The sequence below is a fragment of the Thalassophryne amazonica genome, chromosome 23 (assembly GCF_902500255.1).
Source record: "Thalassophryne amazonica chromosome 23, fThaAma1.1, whole genome shotgun sequence".
NCBI classification, from domain to species: domain Eukaryota; kingdom Metazoa; phylum Chordata; class Actinopteri; order Batrachoidiformes; family Batrachoididae; genus Thalassophryne; species Thalassophryne amazonica.
Window position 1 is genome coordinate 9,598,492 of NC_047125.1, and position 25,180 is coordinate 9,623,671.

At 42.5% G+C, this 25,180-nt stretch overlaps 1 protein-coding gene across 9 annotated transcripts in view; it reads right to left on the minus strand.

The window, feature by feature from the left end:
* The window catches only part of LOC117505040 (NACHT, LRR and PYD domains-containing protein 12-like), a 64,642-nt gene that overhangs the window by 10,171 nt on the left and 29,291 nt on the right, over positions 1–25,180 (minus strand). For 3 of the 9 annotated variants that reach the window (XM_034164565.1, XM_034164564.1, XM_034164563.1), the window contains 4 exons: positions 23,599–23,772; positions 14,043–14,216; positions 9,233–9,406; positions 6,488–6,661 (listed from right to left, as the gene is read on the minus strand). The exons of 1 other annotated variant lie outside the window; for it this stretch is intronic. In XM_034164565.1, coding sequence (XP_034020456.1) covers positions 6,488–6,661; positions 9,233–9,406; positions 14,043–14,216; positions 23,599–23,772 — 696 coding nt within the window. The remainder of the gene's footprint in view (positions 1–6,487; positions 6,662–9,232; positions 9,407–14,042; positions 14,217–23,598; positions 23,773–25,180) is intronic. 5 more of the 9 variants (XM_034164569.1, XM_034164570.1, XM_034164568.1 and 2 more) reach the window with 4 other exon arrangements.

Sequence of the window (25,180 nt, forward strand, 5' to 3'; positions counted from 1 at the left end):
ATCGGCCCTGATGCAGCAGCTTTGGAAGTTATATGGGATAAGTAAAAGTAGGACAACATCGTATCATCCTGCAGGTAATGGTGGTGTGGAGCGGTTTAATCAGACATTATTGAATATGCTCCGTTCATTGGAAGAAGAAAAGCAGCAGAGGTGGCCAGATTATATTGCTGAGTTGGTTCATGCCTACAATAATACAGTGCACAGTGCGACGGGCTATGCTCCCTCATTTTTGATGTTTGTTAGGCATCTGCGGCTTCCCGTGGATGTTGGCCTGGGGGTGAGTCCTGAGCCAGTAGCGTTTGGATTGACGGGGTGGGTGAAAGACCATCGTTGTAAATTGTTGTTGGCTTACAAGATTGCGTGCCAGAGGGCAGCTGCTGAGGCTTCTCAACGTAAAGGTCAATATGATAAGAGGGCTAGGGCTTTGCCCTTGGTGCCGGGGGAACGAGTGTGGATACGAAATAGACGTCGTGAGGGGAAGGGCAAGTTGAGTACCTGGTGGGACCCTGAACCCTATGTAATTTTGGATTGCGTAGGGGATACTGGGGTCGTGTACAGGGTGCGTCCGGAGCGGGGGGGGAGGGAGCAGACTGTGCATCGGAATGCTCTAAAGGTGTGTACTGCCCCCCAGGGAGAGTTAGGATTAGGGGTAGAAGAAGGGATCCGGAAGGAGGGGGAATGTGAGATCCCCGTATGGTATGGGTTTTGGCCGGTCGCGGTTGAACAGCGACCGGTGGAGGCCCCCCAGGACGTGCTTCGCCGTTCTACCCGTGTAAACTTCGGCCGGCCACCGGCCCGTTACCCTGATTAGTATTGTGTGCGTTGCAGGGACTGGCAACGATAAGGAGGGGGGGGATGTAATCCAGCTTCTGTGAGATGTTCTGACTTGAACTGTGCTGTTCCTTTTGGTTGCTAAGGTGACCGTGGGCGCACCTGATTCCTTTTGGATTATTGTAATTAGTTCACCTGGAGTGTAAGCGTGAAGGAGTGGATATAAGACGGGGTTTTGTGGAACGAAGGAGGACTTTTCTTTTGCTCTGTTCCACCTCGCTTCTTTGGAGAGAGGACAGAGATTTTTGGCGGAACAGCAGGAGGAGCAGCGGGCGAGGAAGTGATCATTAAAAAAAGGAGCCATACTGGCGCTGACGTGACTGGTTTCAGTTGAAATACTCCTGCTGAAGAGACGCCACGACGTGGATTATCCGCAACGGGGGGGAGGACCCTGCCGTGTCTGTGAGTACGTTTGATGTGGTTGTGAGGAGCCTGTTTTAATCAGAAAGTATTCGTGGATTGGCTGTCATCGTGACTGACTGCTCGCAGAGTGACTCTTTTTTATCTTTGTTTTTATATTAAATTCTGGTTTAAATTGTTTTTTTTTTTTTATTATATATTTTGTGATTTGTAATAAATTGTAATATTAAGTTTGCTTTGTTTGGTTACTCCAGCTCCATTTTTATTATAGTTACATGCATTATTTGATTGTGTTTTTATTCATTAATTCAAAACCACAATAACCCGCAAACCCGGGCTTACACAATCAATCAATTTTTTTTATATAGCGCCAAATCACAACAGTTGCCCCAAGGCGCTTTATATTGTAAGGCAAGGCCATACAATAATTATGTAAAACCCCAACGGTCAAAACGACCCCCTGTGAGCAAGCACTTGGCTACAGTGGGAAGGAAAAACTCCCTTTTAACAGGAAGAAACCTCCAGCAGAACCAGGCTCAGGGAGGGGCAGTCTTCTGCTGGGACTGGTTGGGGCTGAGGGAGAGAACCAGGAAAAAGACATGCTGTGGAGGGGAGCAGAGATCGATCACTAATGATTAAATGCAGAGTGGTGCATACAGAGCAAAAAGAGAAAGAAACAGTGCATCATGGGAACCCCCCAGCAGTCTACGTCTATAGCAGCATAACTAAGGGATGGTTCAGGGTCACCTGATCCAGCCCTAACTATAAGCTTTAGCAAAAAGGAAAGTTTTAAGCCTAATCTTAAAAGTAGAGAGGGTGTCTGTCTCCCTGATCCGAATTGGGAGCTGGTTCCACAGGAGAGGAGCCTGAAAGCTCCTCTCCTGTGAATCATGAAACGTAATAATCTGTATACATGGTCCATGCAGACCCCACTAGAACATTGCTATTTAAACCTGTTAATATTTTTAAAGACCTTTCATACAGATATCTATCAGGGTCACTTCACAACTATCTAGAAAAGGGCTATCGAATTCAGCTGTATAACATATCAGAAAATAGCAGAGGTGGGACAAAGTCACCATCAAGTTACTCTCAAGTCATGAATCAGCAAGGCCCAAGTCAAGTCTCAAGTCATAATGACCACCAATTGTTTGCAAGCTGACTTGATACTTGACTTGGGACTTGCAGATTGATGACTTGAGAATGACTTCACAGTGACTTTGTCCAACCTCTGGAAAATACATCAGAAAATGTAACCCTGGGGCCCAATTATATTATATTAGGGGTATTTAGGTGTACTGATTTTCATTCAGTGAAAAATAATTAGTTGTAATTAGATATTCACAGTCATCGTGGCAATCCCTCTGTGGCATGGAAGATTGTCTCTTGATCGATTTCCGGATGGGATATCTACGTCCAGGGTAGATCTAGAGACACACGTGAGTGGGTTTGTTTAACGTGGGAATGTCGTTGCACGCTGTCAAACTTGCAGCACTTGACAGATTGTTAGCCTGGTCTGATTGCTGGGAAATCCCAGATGATTGAGGTCTGAGGACCTGCTGCATCCTTCATATGCTTTCACAACTGTTGGATTCTCCTAATCTGCCATTGAGGACTTCTGTAGATGTTCCCAGTGTGTTGTTTAAAGAGGGAAGTTTTAAGGCAGGTTTATTGATCCCTGATGGAAAGAAGCCTTCTGTAGTTCACCTGCCTGGATAAAATGTTAGATAGAAAGTGGCCACTGGGAGCAGTATAATGCAAAAAATAAAGCTCCTAAGGCCAACTCTTGAGACAGTGCCATGTTCAAGGGCAGTGGGAGGAGCATGAAGCAAGAAAACATGTTTTGATGGTGGGAGTAAACACACAGAAAGGACCTTGGATTTCGTGGGAATTGAACCTAAGACTTTCTGTCTGTGAGCCAAGCAGAGGTAATTTCTCCAAGACTGCAAGGGAAGTTCAGGTTCCCCTAAAATGTCAAAAATTAAATGGTCAAATATGTACAGACGTGTAACATTTCATTTACTACAAAGGTGTTAGAACATGTTCATCTCAAAGACGAGTTTGTTCAGAATCATCTACTTATCACAAATTGACTGACTCGATTTTGTCAATTCGCGTCAATGTCATAGATTTCAAGAAATCGTTTTCTTATACAGTCTGTGGTCAATGCATTTACCCGTAGAAGCTGAGCGTCTGTTCACTTCAATGGGACTGTATGGAACAGTTTTTTTCATTGCTTCAAAACTCAACGGTCATTGATAAATGCCACGATTTTGTCCCGCCCCGGACGCTCAGCTTCTCTGAGGATGAGTGGAGCTGCTGGCCTGGACACTGAGCTTCTGCATGATGATTGGAGGATCAATCGAAAAGTTGAATCCCGTTTTGATTGACAGCTATTTTGAGATATACACCGTCACTTCATCATCAGGAACTCAGTTCCATCGCGGATTTTGCAAGTGAAGTCCAAAAACAAACTGCAACTAATTTCTTGGCATTTGCTTGGTGAAATTACTTGACCATTTCTATTGTTTATTTCTTACACTGCAAATAAAACACACTCATAGTATTTCCTTGTTTCAGTTTAACATAATGCAGTGTGTTGCGGTAGCGGAAGTTGTGATTTTCCCAGCATGCACTGGAGCACGTTTGTTGCTAAAACTACCAGTTAAAGCTGTTTCTCACGTTATACCATTTACATTCATTGCTGTTACTATTATTTATGTCCTTTATGCAATTGAGGTAATCTCTCAGTGTGAGTTACTGTTATACTCATCTGATACAATCATTTCAACAGTTCATTGATGTATGTTCGATCATTCATAATGTTAGTTCAGTCAGAGTAAACTCGGCAGCTAATAAGGTGCGCACACAGTGGCAGACAATGCCAATATTGTTGACCTGATTTTGTCAAAGCCATTTGATAGTTTTCCTTATGAGGAGAAACAGAATTAAACAGCAGTGCAGATCAACACCTATGATTCATTTGGTGCAAAAAGTAGGGAAAAGGAACAGGTTCACCTGGTGTGACAAAGTGAGCTGGCTGACTGGAAGTGCTGTGACAAAAATGTACTGTTGGCCTCTTGATGAAACCATCTCAGGGATGTCTTGATTGGTCAAAATTGGGTTTTGGGGATCTGTCTAACTTTAACCGGGCATATAAAAGGCATGATGTAAAAGGATGTAACAGGATGTAAAAGGATGCAACACGCAGGCCTGGCCTACGTGTTGCTGCGGCCGCTTGCCCTGAGCTCTCCTTAGCCGGGAGCTGTTCCACCTCAGTATCCTTTCACTGCGGTACTTATCTTATCTTATCTTCATATACATTTTAGCATGCTTTATGGTTGTGAATATATACAGATATCTTCTTTTTTGTTCTTTTTTTAATGTTATTATATTAGTGATAACATGTAAGGAATGCAGGGATGAAGGAACAGGGAGGAGTGGGGTACAATTAGCTAAACCTAGTAGCTAGCGTTAGCTTATCGAGCCGGCTGCAGCACCATTTGTCATAGCTAGCAACATTGTCGGTTCTGTTTGGGAAGCTAATGTTAATACACACTTTTGTTTATATTTGTTGTTATATGTATTTGTTGTTACGACTGTTATTGTAAGGTGAAGCAATACTATTGTGCTTTATACGCCAGTTACCGGCTTTATTCAGCTTGTTGGCTAGCAAGGTGTGCTAGGCTAGTTAACAGCTAAATTATAATTAATGATAGCTCATCTGGCTATAGTTAGCCTACTTTCGGGATTTGCACTTTTATTTTACATTCACCCTATTGATCCCTTGCGCGCCAGAGAGTCGCTGCAGTCAAACAACATGTAGAGAATCCACATGATGACAATTGTAAATGAATATTATACTACAAAAATGTAATTTTTTTATGCTTTTCGTCACATTAATAAGAGACTGCATGCATGAAACCCTGAAAACTTGCTAAAACAATTATAACGAATAATTTGTGTCTGCTACGTTAATCTGCATGGAATTTAATAAACGCAAACCAAATTGCAGACATCTTATATATATTAGTCTGGAACAAAGAGGACAAACTGTGTTGTAAAGAACAATAATCAAGACATTAAAGAGCAAACTTCACTTTCCCCCAGAACGACCTGATCAGGAAGCGAGCGGAGCTCACAGCAGCTCCCATTGAAAATAACGGAGAGACAGTCTGTGATTCTCGCATGTTTACATAAAACAAACGCAATAACATCTAAAAACCCACAGAATATATTCACGAGAGTTTTAGGCACAATATAAAAATAGTTTTATGTTGCGATGTTAATGGTGTTGTCCGTATGCAGCGGTTAAAGTGAAGCCCGATCAGAGTGTCTCAGTGCAGTTATCAGTTACTGAGATCTCGCAGCGCGGCGGGAGTTTTGCGGGATTTGAAACGTCAATAAGGCGAATGATGTAGATTTTTAATGGTTCTTCAGTTTAAAGGGTTCTTTAAACTTCTTTAGCAGGGTGAACTTTAGACAGAAACCTAAAACATATTGTATCATAGCTTCTGTTTCTATAATAGCATAACCAAATTTATAGCTTAGCCTACAGACGGTTGCCCAGTTCCGGATCACTAGCTATAATACTAGCTATAATTTAGTTTTACAAGTCTACAGACTAGGTAGATGCATACTACAATCTTCTCCTGAATGAACACTTAGGATTCAGGAGCTAACTCCTGTAATATTATGTAGTAACTATATTTCTTGCATATGTTGTTTACAGCCCTGTTTACATAAATGTCACTTATATATATATATATATATATATATATATATATATATATATATGCTGCCCATATTCTTAAGCCGCTTAGGTGGGTAGGGAGAGTTCCCATGGGATAAAAAAAGCTTTTAAACTTACCATCCCTGGTTCTCAAGACCAGGCACCTAAGTTGTTCTGCTCTTTTTTTTTCTTTTTTCTTTTTTTTAAAGATATTTAGGTGTACCATAGTATATACTAGTAGAGTTCCACCTTAGATTTGGAATGTATAATAGCAGATATACCTTACTGAATTTTCATGAAAAGAGCAATGAACATGTGAGTTCATGTGCCATTGAGAGGACACTGGTCAGGTTCCTGGAAAAGACGCCTACTTGATGCAAAGGACAGAATTTACGTATAAATAAATTTAAGACAACAATGAGCTTCCCTTCTTAGAAAGACCAGCAGTCCCCACTGGAGCCAAGATATCCAATGTACGTATGATCCTATGAATATGTTGTTCTATGTCAAACTAAATATTTTAGAAATTTTTAGAATAATTTGAGCCAAATCGTATATCCTGACCTGAGAGTTTCCAGTTGACATTGTGGACTCTCCAGTCCAGCAGACAGCAGCTTCACTCCTGAATCCCGCAGCTGGTTGTTCCTCAGATCCAGATCTCTCAAACAAGAGGACTGACAGCTGAGAACTGATGACAGAACTTTACAGCTTCTCAATGACAGTTTACAGCAAGAAAACCTGCACAGATTATTCAAAACAATAAAGACTCACTCAGTTTTTGAGACCTGTCTACTCCATGCAAATTTACCACAGAGTGTCATACTGTTTGTATTTCTTCTTAATAGACTCAAATAAAGTCAAAGACATATTCTGTGGCAACTTTACCATCAGAGAGCCTCGTCCACAAATACGACAAAAGACTCCAAGCTGTCATTGATGTTAAAGGGGGCAATACACAGTATTAACAACAGAGGTATGTAAACTTTTAATCTGGGTAATTTCGGTTGTTTCTGTTGTCATTATGATTTAAAAAAGTAAACAGTTGTTTGACAATAAATGGCTTCACCCAACCACTAATCATATGTGAAAAAAAGGTTTTGTGTTATCATTCATATTCTCTGAAAAATGGTGCAAAAAATAGATAAATAAATAAAAGAATTCTGCCAAGGTATGTAAAATTGTGAGCATAACTGTATGTGTCAAAATAGAATTTTATGTGGTTTATTCACTGTAAAAGGATAAAAAAAATCAGCATTGGTCATACACAAATTAAAATTATTACAGTACTAATATCATTCATGCAGTCATTGACAGTGTCAACTAAAATGTTTTTTTTTTTTTTTTTAATGAAAAAAGTATAATTCGAAAATCACAGTACCAGTTTCAGAGTAATCTTGTTCAGTCACTCTATAATCCGCTTTTATAATAACGTATTATAACGGCTGGCGCCAGGATACCATGGTTTACCTGCTTATTTCCACTGGGGTCCTGAAAATAAAAATCTAGATAAAATAAAACTAAAAGTAAAGGTATAGTTGAAAAAAAAAAATCAGTTGAAAATGTATTTGTAAAATTTTGAATAAATAATTTTATTGGCTAGTGTATCATCACAGTATCAGTTAACATAAAATGTATTGGTTTCATTTAATTTTGCCTTTTTGGATAACTGCATTTCAGACTTTATGTTGCCAATTACTGATTTTATATGATTTGGTGATTAATTCCAACACTTGTTGGCAGTGGAAAAATAATGAATTCACAGTTGGGCTTCTCACTGTTGACAGTAAAATAAATAAAATAACTAATAAATAAATAAGTATTGTCATATCTAGCATGATATTTTTTACATTTACTCACTCATCTTAAACCGCTTACTCCAATTAAGGGTTGTGGGGGGCTGGAGCCTATCCCAGCAGTTATAGAGCGTGACCCCTGGACAGGACGCCAGTCTGTCACAGGGCCATGCAGGAAGCCGGAGCATCAGGAGAGAACCCACGCAAACACGTGGAGAACACACAAATTCCACACAGAAAGGCCAGGGTGGGAATCAAACCCATGACCTTCTTGCTGTGAGGAAACCATGCTAACCACTAAGTCACTGTGCTTTTTTACATTTACAAATTTTTAAATGGTAAATGGACTGCATTTATATAGTGCTTTTTCATCTGCATTAGATGCTCAAAGCACTTTACAATTATGCTTCGGGGTGAATGTGAGGGGTTTTAATTAATGATGATGCACAGAAACAGGTGTATTGTATTACTTTGCTTTGAAACTGTGAAGGAGTTTCAGTTGCTACACTCTGTTTTACTGTTAATAAAAAAATTTCTATCACGTTCCTTGTGATGTGTTCTCGTGGGACCATGACCAAAATAAAGTGAGTCATTATTATTTTAAATGAAGGCAAACTGCATGTTTGTTAAGGAATTTTGATGTCGAATTTTATTTTTAAATGATGCTTCTGGCCATAGATTCGCTGAACAAAGAACTATCTAACGTAGTGCATTCTGAGGTAGGATGCCTAGTTATCATGTACGCTGGTGAAGGGGGGAGCAGGGTATAGTTTTCACTGGAGTGTGTGTAGCTATGCTTCATTCTGGTATGAAAATTTTGGTATTTTGGCAGTCCAGCATTAGGAGTCTTCAGCTGGTTCAGAACGCTGCCGCCAGACTTTTGACACATAGCGGAAGGTCTGAACATATCACGCCCATTTTGGCATCATTACACTGGCTCCTTGTCTCTGTGAGAGAGATTTTAAAGTTTTGTTATAAGTTGTTCATGGACTGGCGCCATCTTATCTGGCTGATATGGTGGAACCTTACGTGCCGGCCCGGGCTTTGCAGTCGCAGGATGCGGGACTTCTCTGTGTTCCCATTGTGAAGAAGAAGTCAGCGGGTCAAAGAGCTTTTTGTCATCGTGCACCCACCCTGTGGAACGGTCTTCCTGCGACCATGAGGTAGTCGGAGTCCGTGGACATTTTTAAGTCAAGACTCAAAACCCATTTTTATTTTATTTCTTATGAATAGTTTTTATTTTTTATCTGTTTTATTCTTTCACTTCTGTTTTTAATTATGTATTTGAATTTTTTTATTCATTTTTAATTATTTAATTTTTATATTGAATTGTTCTGTCTGAGGCGCCTTGAGACAGCTTTTGTTGTGATTTGGTGCATTATAAGATGATTAAATTGAACTGAAATTGTATTCGGGAATCCTGATGTGAGAGAGGCAGTTCAACTGAAAATCAATTAAATCTGAAACTTTCAATAATTATCAAAAATCACAGAGATAAACTTTAATATGGTCTGACCTGAGAGTTTCCAGTCTACAGTGTGTGCTCTCCAGTCCAGCAGACAGAAGCTTCACTCCTGAATCCAGCAGGTCATTGTAACTCAGATCCAGTTCCCTCAGACTAGAGGACTGACAGCTGAGACTTGATGACAGAAATTCACAGCTTCTCTCTGACAAATTACAGGCACTCAGCCTGAAAAGAAAAAAAAAGGGAGAAAAATATGTGTCAAATGTGTGAGTTTTATTTTGTTTACACCTGAATACACCTTTTCATGATTGTGGTCTAAGGTTAATTATGGAGTTCCACAAGGTTCTGTGCTAGGACCAATTTTATTCACTTTATACATGCTTCCCTTAGGCAGTATTATTAGAAAGCATTGCTTAAATTTTCATTGTTACGCAGATGATACCCAGCTTTATCTATCCATGAAGCCAGAGGACACACACCAATTAGTTAAACTGCAGGATTGTCTTACAGACATAAAGACATGGATGACCTCTAATTTCCTGCTTTTAAATTCAGATAAAACTGAAGTTATTGTACTTGGCCCCACAAATCTTTGAAACATGGTGTCTAACCAGATCCTTACTCTGGATGGCATTACCTTGACCTCTAATAATACTGTGAGAAATCTTGGAGTCATTTTTGATCAGGATATGTCCTTCAATGCGCATATTAAGCAAATATGTAGGACTGCTTTTTTGCATTTGCGCAATATCTCTAAAATTAGAAAGGTCTTGTCTCAGAGTGATGCTGAAAAACTAATTCATGCATTTATTTCCTCTAGGCTGGACTACTGTAATTCATTATTATCAGGTTGTCCTAAAAGTTCCCTGAAAAGCCTTCAGTTAATTCAAAATGCTGCAGCTAGAGTACTGACGGGGACTAGAAGGAGAGAGCATATTTCTCCCATATTGGCCTCTCTTCATTGGCTCCCTGTTAATTCCAGAATAGAATTTAAAATTCTTCTTCTTACTTATAAAGTTTTGAATAATCAGGTCCCATCTTATCTTAGGGACCTCATAGTACCATATCACCCCAATAGAGCGCTTCGCTCTCAGACTGCAGGCTTACTTGTAGTTCCTAGGGTTTGTAAGAGTAGAATGGGAGGCAGAGCCTTCAGCTTTCAGGCTCCTCTCCTGTGGAACCAGCTCCCAATTCGGATCAGGGAGACAGACACCCTCTCTACTTTTAAGATTAGGCTTAAAACTTTCCTTTTTGCTAAAGCTTATAGTTAGGGCTGGATCAGGTGACCGTGAACCATCCCTTAGTTATGCTGCTATAGACTTAGACTGCTGGGGGTTTCTTTCTCTTTTTGCTCTGTATGCACCACTCTGCATTTAATCATTAGTGATTGATCTCTGCTCTCTTCCACAGCATGTCTATTGAGCTGAGTATTCCATTAACTTTAACTAGTAATGACTTCATGACTTTCTTTGCTAACAAAATTTTAACTATTAGAGAAAAAATTACTCATAACCATCCCAAAGACGTATCGTTATCTTTGGCTGCTTTCAGTGATGCCGGTATTTGGTTAGACTCTTTCTCTCCGATTGTTCTGTCTGAGTTATTCTCATTAGTTACTTCATCCAAACCATCAACATGTTTATTAGACCCCATTCCTACCAGGCTGCTCAAGGAAGCCCTACCATTATTTAATGCTTCGATCTTAAATATGATCAATCTATCTTTGTTAGTTGGCTATGTACCACAGGCTTTTAAGGTGGTAGTAATTAAACCATTACTTAAAAAGCCATCACTTGACCCAGCTATCTTAGCTAATTATAGGCCAATCTCCAACCTTCCTTTTCTCTCAAAAATTCTTGAAAGGGTAGTTGTAAAACAGCTAACTGATCATCTGCAGAGGAATGGTCTATTTGAAGAGTTTCAGTCAGGTTTTAGAATTCATCATAGTACAGAAACAGCATTAGTGAAGGTTACAAATGATCATCTTATGGCCTCGGACAGTGGACTCATCTCTGTGCTTGTTCTGTTAGACCTCAGTGCTGCTTTTGATACTGTTGACCATAAAATTTTATTACAGAGATTAGAGCATGCCATAGGTATTAAAGGCACTGCGCTGCGGTGGTTTGAATCATATTTGTCTAATAGATTACAATTTGTTCATGTAAATGGGGAATCTTCTTCACAGACTAAAGTTAATTATGGAGTTCCACAAGGTTCTGTGCTAGGACCAATTTTATTCACTTTATACATGCTTCCCTTAGGCAGTATTATTAGACGGTATTGCTTAAATTTTCATTGTTACGCAGATGATACCCAGCTTTATCTATCCATGAAGCCAGAGGACACACACCAATTAGCTAAACTGCAGGATTGTCTTACAGACATAAAGACATGGATGACCTCTAATTTCCTGCTTTTAAACTCAGATAAAACTGAAGTTATTGTACTTGGCCCCACAAATCTTAGAAACATGGTGTCTAACCAGATCCTTACTCTGGATGGCATTACCCTGACCTCTAGTAATACTGTGAGAAATCTTGGAGTCATTTTTGATCAGGATATGTCATTCAAAGCGCATATTAAACAAATATGTAGGACTGCTTTTTTGCATTTATGCAATATCTCTAAAATCAGAAAGGTCTTGTCTCAGAGTGATGCTGAAAAACTAATTCATGCATTTATTTCCTCTAGGCTGGACTATTGTAATTCATTATTATCAGGTTGTCCTAAAAGTTCCCTAAAAAGCCTTCAGTTAATTCAAAATGCTGCAGCTAGAGTACTGACGGGGACTAGAAGGAGAGAGCATATCTCACCCATATTGGCCTCTCTTCATTGGCTTCCTGTTAATTCTAGAATAGAATTTAAAATTCTTCTTCTTACTTATAAGGTTTTGAATAATCAGGTCCCATCTTATCTTAGGGACCTCGTAGTACCATATCACCCCAATAGAGCGCTTCGCTCTCAGACTGCAGGCTTACTTGTAGTTCCTAGGGTTTGTAAGAGTAGAATGGGAGGCAGAGCCTTCAGCTTTCAGGCTCCTCTCCTGTGGAACCAGCTCCCAATTCAGATCAGGGAGACAGACACCCTCTCTACTTTTAAGATTAGGCTTAAAACTTTCCTTTTTGCTAAAGCTTATAGTTAGGGCTGGATCAGGTGACCCTGAACCATCCCTTAGTTATGCTGCTATAGACGTAGACTGCTGGGGGGTTCCCATGATGCACTGTTTCTTTCTCTTTTTGCTCTGTATGCACCACTCTGCATTTAATCATTAGTGATCGATCTCTGCTCCCCTCCACAGCATGTCTTTTTCCTGGTTCTCTCCTTCAGCCCCAACCAGTCCCAGCAGAAGACTGCCCCTCCCTGAGCCTGGTTCTGCTGGAGGTTTCTTCCTGTTAAAAGGGAGTTTTTCCTTCCCACTGTAGCCAAGTGCTTGCTCACAGGGGGTCGTTTTGACCATTGGGGTTTTACATAATTATTGTATGGCCTTGCCTTACAATATAAAGCGCCTTGGGGCAACTGTTTGTTGTGATTTGGCGCTATATATAAAAAATTGATTGATTGATTGTCTTTTTCCTGATTCTCTCCCCTCAGCCCCAACCAATCCCAGCAGAAGACTGCCCCTCCCTGTGCCTGGTTCTGCTGGAGGTTTCTTCCTGTTAAAAGGGAGTTTTTCCTTCCCACTGTTGCCAAGTGCTTTCTCACAGGGGGTCGTTTTGACCGTTGGGTCGTAAATCAAAATGTTGAGAACAATATCAGCTTTGTAAATGTAGTAAGTCCCTTTGGCTGCTCCCTTTAGGGTCACTACAGCAGATCCGAGCTGGATCTGCATTTTGATTTGGCACAAGCTGTATGTCGGATGCCGTTCCTGGCACAAAACATTACATGGAGAATGGGCAGGGGTGGGGTTCGAAACAGGAAACAAGCACACTTAACTGCTGGGCTGATACCTCTGCCCTCTCAACTGTCTGTAAGTGAGACACCATATTTCTCTTGAACACTGGATAAAGGGATAATAGGACTCTTAAGATGAAAAATGTGTTTTTTTACAAGGGGCAACTGAGACGTTTTGAGCCCAACCCAGAAAAAGTAGAATGTAGTTCAGTCATTTGCATTCTGAGAGTTTCATTCTCAAGAATGCGTGACGTTTTGACTTACCGGGTGCAATGTTGAGAAATGCTGGTCATTCAGAATGCAAAAGATGGAGAACCATACCCTACTTTTTTTTGTCAGGGTCAAAACTTCTCAATTGCTCACTTAGAAATTCTTCAAATCTTCAGTGAAAAAAATGCAGTTATTCATGTGGATGAACTATTTTGGTGTTAGAAATGGGTTTATCAACAGTTTTGGGTAAAAAAGGAGTAATATTTTAAATTTTTAACAATGTATAATCAATGTAAAAAAAAAAATGTGTGCAGTGCAGCAGTGCCAAGCACTGGGAGGTGCGTGGCTGGGAACTGGTGCATTGTCAAAAGAACATAGCAAAAGCATATCAAAAGAACATACATTTAAAAATAAAATCACTTGCCAGTGTCAGCTGGTTGTCTTCTATTTTCAAATAAAAATCCTTATTGCATGAAAAAAATCCAATAGTCATAGAAACACCAACGTCCATGTCATTAAAATCCATAATGTGCTGATGAAATCCATAATTGCTGTGTGCCGATCTAGATTAAAAAAACCCTCCATGTGTGTTTTCCATGATGACTTTTTTGTGTGTAAAAGACTAGACAAAAATGAAAGTGTTTTCAGAACAGTTTGAATGCTCTTTTTGATTTTTTTGAGAGTTTATGTTGGCATGTTTCACTGAGAATCCCACATTGGCACATACAGTGAGTGCACATAATTTTTTATTCGCTCTTACCTGAGAGTTTCCAGTTGACAGTGTGGACTCTCCAGTCCAGCGGATAGGAACTTCACTCCTGAATCCCCCAGATCGTTCTTACTCAGGTCCAGGTCTCTCAGACTTGAGGACTGACAGCTGAAAACTGATGACAGAACTTTCCAGCTATTCTCTGACAGATCACAGACACTTAGCCTGAAGACAAAATAATAAACATTACAAATAGTTGTCAATTATCCAAGCTTTTGCTGTACCTCAGAAATGAATGAAAATCCCATGTTGTGACACTGAATTCAACATTAAATCAAATAAACTGCATATACTAGATGTTGTCAGTAATGCCTTGTTAAATAAAGTGAGCTATATTTAATTGCATTGCTGCCATCTAAGGGAATTCCGTGTTGCCATATATTGCCACATGTGCAATACCACAGAAGTTCCCTCAGCACTGGATAGCAACCAACCAACCAGACAACTTGTCCATCCCCACCTTTAGTAAATCAAATCAAAATTAATTTCATTTATATAGTGCCAAATCACAACAAACAGTTGCCCCAAGGTGCTTCATATTGCAAGGCAAAGCCATACAATAATCACAGAAAAACCCCAACTGTCAAAACGATCCCCTGTGAGCAAGCACTTGGCGACAGTGGGAAGGAAAAACTTCCTTTTAACAGGAAGAAACCTCCAGCAGAACCAGGCTCAGGGAGGGACAGTCTTCTGCTGGCACTGGTTGGGGCTGAGGGAGAGAACCAGGAAAAAGACATGCTGTGGAGGGGAGCAGAGATCAATCACTAATGATTAAATGCAGAGTGGTGCGTACAGAGCAAAAAGAGAAAGAAACACTCAGTGCATCATGGGAACCCCCCAGCAGTCTATGTCTATAGCAGCATAACTAAGGGATGGTTCAGGGTCACCTGATCCAGCCCTAACTATAAGCTTTAGCAAAAAGGAATGTTTTAAGCCTAATCTTAAAAGTGGAGAGGGTGTCTGTCTCCCTGATCCGAAGTTGGAGCTGGTTCCACGGGAGAGGAGCCTGAAAGCTGAAGGCTCTGCCTCCCATTCTACTCTTACAAACCCTAGGAACTACAAGTAAGCCTGCAGTCTGAGAGCGAAGCGCTCTATTGGGGTGATATGGTACTATGAGGTCCCTAAGATAAGATGGGACCTGATTATTCAAAACCTTATAAGTAAGAAGAAGAAGTAAGTAAGCAATTATCTGCCATAGCTGGAAAAAATGTGACATACCTTTGCTTTATTCAGCTGTAGGAATCCTCAAAACTATGGTACCTACATTTATGTAAGATCATGCCCAGAACATCAAAGCTGATGTTCCCTTACAATGAGAATGACACTCATCTTAATCTCCTTAAAGTTGTCATTCATTTCACACAAGTATCCTCCAAAGAGCTCTAGTACCAGAAGCAGAGTTTCCATGGTACATCCCTGGTTTTAGTGTCCAATTCTCTCAACCCTACATTAAGACAGGCAATTCCCCAAAGGCTTGGACCTTCATTCTCCTGCAGAGGTATTGGCATCACCAAGCATCTTTATCTCATCTCATAAGCTCTATTCAGTTGATCTCTTAGTCTCAAAGGTTGTTGAAAACCCAGCCAGAGACGTTAACATCCCTGCCTAGATCATCACTGACAGGCTGGAATGGCTGGACACAAATGCAGGGCTCACAAGGATAGGTCTTGTTGCAGACGGGTTTTAATGAGAGAAGCAGAGGTCGGTACACGGGAAGGCAGTCCAGTACACACAGCAGCAGTACAATAATCATCAGGCTTAATCGTGGTCGAAACAGGCAGGCAGGAGGTCGAGAACACACAAAGCAGGCAGGACAAGTAAACATGGGCACAAGAGCTGGATAGAAGGCACAGGGCGCATCAATCTGGTGAGGAACAGACACAAGCCGTGAGAATATATACTCCTGAGACCTAATCAGGAAATCTAGGACAGGTGTGCATAGAAAGAGCCGGAAACAGGGCGTGGCCAGAGACAGAGTGCAAAAAAAAAAACAGCAGACACCTTCCACAAGGAAAAGCATACATGAACAAAGCTAAGCAGAAAACCAAACCCCCCCCGTCAGACCCCGACAGTACCCCTCCCCGCCACGGCCAACCCCCAGCGGCCCAGGGGAAGAGGGAAGAGCAGCATGGAAGTCACGGATCAGACCAGGGTCCAAAACAAAACGGGAGGGAACCCACGACCGCTCCTCGGGACTATACCCCTCCCAATCGACCAGATACTGAAAACCGCGACCTCGACGGCGAGAACCCAAAAGCCGGCGCACTGAAAAAACGGGACCACCATCCACAAACCGGGCGGGCGGCGGGAGGACGGCAGGAGGGCACAACGCACTAGACCGCACAGGCTTCACCTGACTGACGTGAAACGTGGGGTGAACACGCATGGACCGCAGGAGACGGAGATGAACAGAAACCAGATTAACGACCTTGGACACAGGAAAGGGACCAATGAAGCTGGGCCCCAACTTCTTCGGTACACCCCTAAGGGTAAGATGGCGCGTTGACAGCCAAACCTTCTGGCCTGAAGAGTAAGACAGGGCTGTAGGCCGACGACGATCAGCTGCGGACTTGTATGCCGCAGAGGAACGCAACAAAGCGGCACGAGCCCGTCCCAGGTCCGCTGGCAATGGAGGATCAAGCTAAGGGCGGAGGGAACCGTGGAATCACGGCTAACAGAGGGAAACAGCGTGGGTTGGTGACCAAAAACGACATGGAACGGGGCGAAACCAGTGGAACTAGAAGGCAAACAATTATGTGCCATTTCGATCCACGGAAGCTGTTTCGACCATGTTGAGGGATGGCGAGACGCAAGAATGCGGTGTCCCTTCTCTAGGTCCTGGTTAAGTCTTTCCGATTGCCCATTGGCTTGTGGATGATAGCCCGAAGTAAGACTACTTGACACCCCGAGGAGACGGCAAAACTCCCTCCAAAAATGAGACACGAACTGTGGACCCCAGTCAGACACTATATCTTGTGGCAAACCGTGTAACTTGAAAACGTGGTCAAGCATAACTTCAGCTGTTTCCTTGGCAGATGGTAATTTTTTCAACAGTATGAAATGAACCATCTTGGAAAGACGATCTACTACAGTCAGCACAACAGTGTGCCCTTCAGAAGATGAAAAACCTGTCACAAAATCTAACGTGATGTGGGTCCAGGGCCGAGTTGGAATCGGTAGTGGAAGTAAGGCCCCAGTCGGCGGACGGTTGGACGATTTGTGCATGGCGCATACTTGGCAGGCCGAGACATAATCTTTGACATCCCTCACAAGCCCCAGCCACCAGAATCTTTGTTGTACTAAGTATACGGTCTTCTTAACACCAGGATGGCAAACAATACGATTATCATGGCACCACTTAATTGTCTCTCCCCTAAGGGATACCGGAACGAAGAGCTTGTCATGAGGACAACCCGAGGGAACCGGTGCATCACCTAAAGCGGACCATATTTTGGATTCGATATCCCAGGTGAGCGCCGCCACAAAACATGATTTGGGAAGAATGGTATCCTGTTCCACGCTCTCTTCTACTGTGTCCTCCCAACGGGAAAGTGCATCCGGCTTACCGTTCTTTGTGCCCAGACAATAGGACAGGGTAAAATCAAAACGGCTAAAAAATATGGCCCATCGAGCTTGACGCGAGTTGAGTCGTCTAGCTGTTTTTAGGTATTCTAGATTCTTATGGTCGGTATAAACGATGAAAGGTAGCTGTGCCCCCGCCAACCAGTGCCGCCACATCTCCAGGGCCACTTTTACCGCCAACAGTTCGCGGTCGCCGATGCCGTAATTACGTTCAGCTGCGGACAGCTTCTTAGACAGGAAGGCACACGGATGAAGCCTATTATCCGAGATGCCCCTCTGGGACAGGACCGCCCCTACTCCCACCTTAGAGGCATCGACCTCAACCACGAACTGTTGAGCGGGGTCAGGGAGGAGCAGCACGGGGGCCATGGTAAAACGATTCTTTAGAGGATTGAATGCCTCGTCACACTCCGGTGTCCACGCGAATGGCCTGTGGGACGAGGTGGCGTTGTGCAAAGGAGCCGCAATAGTACTGAAATTCCGAACAAACTTTCGATAAAAGCTTGCAAACCCCAAAAATCACTGTAATGCCTTACGGGATGTGGGGACAGCCCAGTCCCGTACAGCCACAATCTTCTCTGGGTCCATCCTGATTTCCCCTTTAGAAAGAATGAAACCTAAAAAGGATACTGTGGATTTATGGAATTCACATTTTTCAGCTTTCACGTAGAGATTATTCTGGAGCAGTGTCTGTAATACGGAGCGAACATGTTGGGTGTGAGTGACCAAATCTGGAGAAAAAATGAGAATGTCATCGAGATACACAAACCTGTTAAGAAAGCCCCGCAATACGTCGTTAACCAAGTTTTGGAATACAGCGGGTGCATTAGTCAGTCCAAACGGCATGACTAGATATTCGTAGTGTCCGGTGGGCGTATTAAACGCCGTTTTCCAGTCGTCCCCCTCCCTAATCCGGACTAAATGATACGCGTTTCGGAGGTCGAGCTTGGTAAAGATGGTGGCACCCTCTAATAATTCAAAAGCAGAAGAAACTAGGGGTAGAGGATAGCGGTTTTTGACCGTAATGTTATTCAGACCGCGATAATCAATGCAAGGACGAAGAGTCTTATCATTCTTTTCCACAAAAAAGAATCCTGCTCCCGTGGGAGAGGATGAGGGTCGAATCAGACCGGCCGCCAAGGACTCCTGGATGTATGTATTCATAGCGTTCCGCTCTGGCGCTGACAAAGAATAGAGTTTTCCCCACGGCGGAGTCGCACCGGGGAGAAGCTCTATCGAGCAATCATATTCTCGGTGTGGTGGCAGAGATTTGGCCCTAGCCTTGCTAAACACTGCGGCAAGATCATGATAACACTCAGGTACCCCGATGATATCCGGATGGGAATCCAGCGGGGTGCCTGTGGTGTTTTGCAAACAATGGTTATAGCAAGCCAGACTCCATGAAGTAATTTCCCCTTTAGCCCAGTCAAAATTAGGCCCGTGCCTTAGTAGCCAGGGGTGCCCCAGAATGAGTGGGTGAGTCATATTTTCCATAATGTGAAAACTGATTGATTCAATGTGCGTTTGAGAGATCTGCATTCTAACAGATTGTGCGCGGTGAGTAATTTGGCCCAAAACATGGCCGTCTACAGCACGTACCACCAGCGGATGAGAAATCTTATGCATCTTAAGGTGAAGGTCCCTGGCGAGAGAAAAAATAATTAAATTTGCATCTGAACCAGAATCAACAAAAGCCGAAACATTAACGGCAGAGTGTTCAGTTATTATCTTGGCCGGAATTATGTTCTGTGTAGAAACAGAAGAAATGGAATTTAGACTCACCCGCAACTCCGTTCTTAACCGCCCGGTGGCGCCCCTGGCTTGACACTCTGTAAGATAGTGTCCTGACTGTCCGCAGTAAAAACAAAGGTTGTCCACCCGACGGCGCTGCCGCTCTGCTGGAGTCAGGTGCATACGCCCAAACTGCATTGGCTCATCTGTGTTGAGTGGTGGAGGGTCAGGTCAGGAGTGAGTGAAGGAGGTGGGGCGATTGGTAGGAGTGCTGGTCCGGTGATCAGGATGACATCCGTGGCGAGGACAGTCTTCGGTCGGTGCGGATGGCCAGGGCGATCAATTCGTCCAGATCTTCGGGCAGGTCGACGGCGATCAATTGTTCTTGGATCTCCGCCGAAAGGCCCTGGAAAAACACGTCGAGTAGCGCGGCCGGATTCCATTCACTCTTTGCCGCCAGGATACGAAAGTCTATGGCGAAGTCAGTAACTTGGCGGTTGCCCTGCCTCAGCTTCATCAAGGAGCGCGCCGCCTCACGTCCCGGAGCCGTGTGCTGGAATACTTGTTTGAGGGCCGTGATGAACGCTGAAAGGGAAGAACAGGATGGCGCCTGACGCTCCCATTTGGCTGTGGCCCAGGCAGCGGCTCATCCAGACAGGTGAGTGATTATGTAAGCGATTTTTGTTCTGTCGGTCGGGAACATGGCAGACATTAATTCAAAATGTATCTCACACTGGGTGATAAACGGTCTTACGTCTCCTGATTCGCCTGAAAAGTGTTCGGGGCGCGACAGCTGGTTACAGACAACAGGGGAGGTTACAGAAGCCGACATGGCGGCTGGCGGTGCCGGCGGAGCGTTAGAACTCCCGGCGGCCGCGCCGACACAGCCTGAGGATCCAGCCGGGACAGTACTTGGTTCATCTGGGTGCTCACTGACGACATAAACGCGTCCTGGTGTTTTGTTAGTTCGCTCAACCCGGCACTGAGCGTTGAAAGCTGGTCTTCCTGGTGGGCAAGCTGCTGAATATGGTGGCGGACCACCAACTGAAACGGATCTGAGCCCGCTGTGTCCATTGTTGGCCAGATTGATCTGACAGGCTGGAATGGCTGGACACAAATGCAGGGCTCACAAGGATAGCTCTTGTTGCAGACGGGTTTTAATGAGAGAAGCAGAGGTCGGTACACGGGAAGGCAGTCCAGTACACACAGCAGTAGTACAATAATCATCAGGCTTAATCGTGGTCAAAACAGGCAGGCAGGAGGTCGAGAACACACAAAGCAGGCAGGACAAGGAAACATGGGCACAAGAGCTGGATAGAAGGCACAGGGCGCATCAATCTGGCGAGGAACAGACAAGCTGTGAGAATATATACTCCTGAGACCTATTCAGGAAATCTAGGACAGGTGTGCATAGAAAGAGCCGGAAACAGGGCGTGGCAAGAGACAGAGTGCAAAAAAAAAAAAACAGCAGACACCTTCCACAAGGAAAAGCATACATGAACAAAGCTAAGCAGAAAACCAACCCCCCCCCCCCCCCCCCCCCCCGTCAGACCCCGACAATCATGTTCACTGCATAAAGATTCACTTTTCAAGATTCAATTCATGCATTTATTTCCTCTAGGCTGGACTATTGTAATTCATTATTATCAGGTTGTCCTAAAAGTTCCCTAAAAAGCCTTCAGTTAATTCAAAATGCTGCAGCTAGAGTACTGACGGGGACTAGAAGGAGAGAGCATATCTCACCCATATTGGCCTCTCTTCATTGGCTTCCTGTTAATTCTAGAATAGAATTTAAAATTCTTCTTCTTACTTATAAGGTTTTGAATAATCAGGTCCCATCTTATCTTAGGGACCTCGTAGTACCATATCACCCCAATAGAGCGCTTCGCTCTCAGACTGCAGGCTTACTTGTAGTTCCTAGGATTTGTAAGAGTAGAATGGGAGGCAGAGCCTTCAGCTTTCAGGCTCCTCTCCTGTGGAACCAGCTCCCAATTCAGATCAGGGAGACAGACACCCTCTCTACTTTTAAGATTAGGCTTAAAACTTTCCTTTTTGCTAAAGCTTATAGTTAGGGCTGGATCAGGTGACCCTGAACCATCCCTTAGTTATGCTGCTATAGACGTAGACTGCTGGGGGGTTCCCATGATGCACTGTTTCTTTCTCTTTTTGCTCTGTATGCACCACTCTGCATTTAATCATTAGTGATCGATCTCTGCTTCCCTCCACAGCATGTCTTTTTCCTGGTTCTCTCCCTCAGCCCCAACCAGTCCCAGCAGAAGACTGCCCCTCCCTGAGCCTGGTTCTGCTGGAGGTTTCTTCCTGTTAAAAGGGAGTTTTTCCTTCCCACTGTAGCCAAGTGCTTGCTCACAGGGGGTTGTTTTGACCGTTGGGGTTTTACATAATTATTGTATGGCCTTGCCTTACAATATAAAGCGCCTTGGGGCAACTGTTTGTTGTGATTTGGCGCTATATAAAAAAAATTGATTGATTGATTGATTGATTCTGATGGCGGAGTCCAGGAAATCATTGAAGGCCTGGATCTCACTCTTGATCCAGGACAATCACAAATTCAGACAGTCTGATTCCTTACATGTTTCAGTCTATCAATCAATCCACTGATTTTGCAAATGTATCACAGCATTGGCTGCAAAGAAGCATTGCCAATATTCATGATTTTGTTCATTGAGTACCAACACAGACGGGATATGATCGATGGTTGAATACTTGAAGCCAGAATGCTCCAGTGATTATCAAGTACCCGGGACTGAATCATGTTAAGAATAACTCTTGTAAACGTCTTTCCTACAGCAAAGAGCAGTATAATGCCCCTGTGTCATGATCCGGCCCTTTTGAGCCAGTTGTTATGGTTCTGGACCTTTTTCCACTTCTGTGCTGTGAGCTGTCTATGATTTTAGTCATTGTCTTGTCATGTGATCATGGTCATGCTTCGGTTATGTTTTGTCTTGTTTCATTTATTTTTGGTGTATCATCATATAGTCTTGCTGTATTATTTATTTTTGCTTTCACTCTTGGTCCGTTATGTTGCTTTAGTCTTAATTTAATTCTGTTTATCACATTAATTATATTATGCTTAGTCACAGGCTTTTGGTTATCATTTATCATCAAGTGTTTCTTATATGATTATGTTCCATTTGTCACTTATTGCTTATCAGTTAGTTCCTTTTATTTATTGCACTATTTTGTAGTCTCTGGTTTTGTCATGCTATTCATTTGTGTAGTCTTAGTTTAAGTTGTCACCTCACTACTGGCTATTGCATTTACTTTTAGATTTTATTCAGTCTCACTCCAGTTCTAGTTTTGATTATAATCATTGATCTCCTTGTTTTCTGCCATTTACTTTATTCACATAATTTCCTAGTTTTTTTCCCCTTTTGTTTTGTTCACGTTAATTGTGGTTTGTTGAGCAACTCACATTTGCTACAGTTGGCTTTTCAGTCAGTTATCTTAACCCAGTTCGCTTTGCTTTTTGTCTCTCTGCACTCTCTTGCACTTACCTTTGTCTTCCCCGGCCACGCCCCCTTCCAGACCCTTCCACACACCTGCACCTCATCTCACCTTGATTAGTTTGCTCCCTATTTAATCCCTCACAGTCTCACAGCTCACTGCCAGATTGCTGATTTTGTGCCACTTTCCAGCCTCCATCCCGTGCTTAATTTTGTCCTGTTTTGCTTGTCAGTATTTTAACTTTGCCTGTTTTTGACCTCGGGTTTGTCTTGCCTCTGATAGCCCAAACACTGTGTATTTTGACCTGTGCCTGTTTATTGATGACATCTCAGCCTCTCGTCTGTCTGCTACCTTTGCCACACTGCTGGACCACACGTATACCAACCTCCTGCCTGTTATATCCAGTAAACCTTTTTTTTTTAACTCTATTAGTCATGTGAGATTGTAGTTGTGTCCATACCGTTTGTGCCACTCCTGATACCCTGTTGTTGCAGTCCTTCTTACGGTGAGAAAGTGATTCCCATTCCAACACCCTGCCATGTCTCAACTCAACATTATTTATAACGCACTTTAAACAGCCACAACTGAAACAAAGTACTGTACATGGGTGTCATAAAAACCCCTAACAACAATAAAAACAACAGTGAACAAAAATAAATAAATAACTAAAAACAACTGCAACATTCTTTGCTCTAGAGCAAACTTGATATAATATTTTACAGCTGAAAGAAAGATTTTGAATGATTTTAGTTGAAAGTTACAATCGTACCTGAGAATTTCCAGTTGACAGTGTGGACTCTTCAGTCCAACAGACAGCAGCTTCACTCCTGAGTCTTGCAGCGGGTTGTTACTCAGATCCAGTTCTCTCAGACTGGAGGCCTGAGAGCTGAGAACTGATGACAAAATGTCACAACTTTTCTCTGAGAGTTTACAAAAACTGAGCCTGAAGAAAAAAAAAGAAATGGGAAAATGTTTGTGTCAACGTGGAAAGATACAATTAATAATCCACGTTTGATTTGTTCATGCGCACATGATAAATGTGTGTGTGCATAGAATGTATGTAACATCATGCAAAGCACATTATGATGTAATGCAAAAAACATCACTGTCGCATCACAGAAGTTTTGAATAAAATACTAAATTGAAGTGTCAACTCGTAATGATGCGCATGCACACACACTTTGCAATATAAAGTGGTCTCCCCCTCAGTGGTAGTTATGAAAATGTTTCCAGCAACTGTTTAAAAAAGGATGTATAATACTTACATGTCACACTTCTAACAAATATGTTCATTTGTGCACTCGGTACTAGTTGGGGTGCCTTTTGAATGAATTAGTGTGGTAAAAGATTTGGATTAAAGAGCCACCTGGACGCACAATAATTCCATACAGGACACACAAACGAAATGTCAAGACCTTAAAATTGACCTTCGAACAATATGGTCATTGAAAGAAATTGATACAGTGGTTAAAGGTCTGTGTCGATAAGATTGATTTTTTTCAATTGGGCTCAGAGCCTGTTCTAGCCATTTTGGTGCCCTTGGCCTTGAATTTGCTGTGTCTCTGCTGTGTGTGTGCTCCCATGTGCAAATGGGGGAGCAGGTGAAGTGACATATTTTTTTAGGTGATCTCATAATTTAGATTATAGATTGATAACATTTCCTGTATATTCATTTTGTAAATTGTTTTGTAAATTGTGTCGGCAGCATGGCCCAAGCATAGGGTCACCCCTTTGAGTCTGGTCTGCTTGAGGTTTCTTCCTCAATATCATCAGAGGGAGTTTATCCTTACCACTGTCACCTGTGTGCTTGCTCTGGGGGTTGGTAAGGTTAGACCTTCCTTGTGTGAAGTGCCTTGAGGCAACTTTGTTGTGATTTGGCGCAATATAAATGAAAATAAATTGAAAATTTAATTGAAAATTACAGTATCAGTGTAATATGGCGTTGAATTCTATTTTGGAAACAAAAAACAACCAGCAAATGCTTCAAGTAGTTATAGCTGGAGTCACTTCTAAACTGGACCTCAGCAGTGGCGTAACCTTAAATAATTTGTGCATGCCCTCCCCTCATCCCCACACATTTGCAGTTGTTTCTCTTGAAGCTAACATACAGGTGTTACTGGTGGGAAGAAACCCAGGTTTAAATTCTGCGAGGAAACCCCCACACAGAACATGCAAAATCCACACAAAGGACCTGGGATTTGTAGAATTTGAAACTAAATCCTTCTTATTGTGATACAAGTGATACCCATGACTCCACCCTGCCATACCTACAAATACATATTTGAGTGATGCACACAGTGTTAAAGTGAATTTTTTAAAATGATTTATAATTGAAAGAGAGATTTTGAATT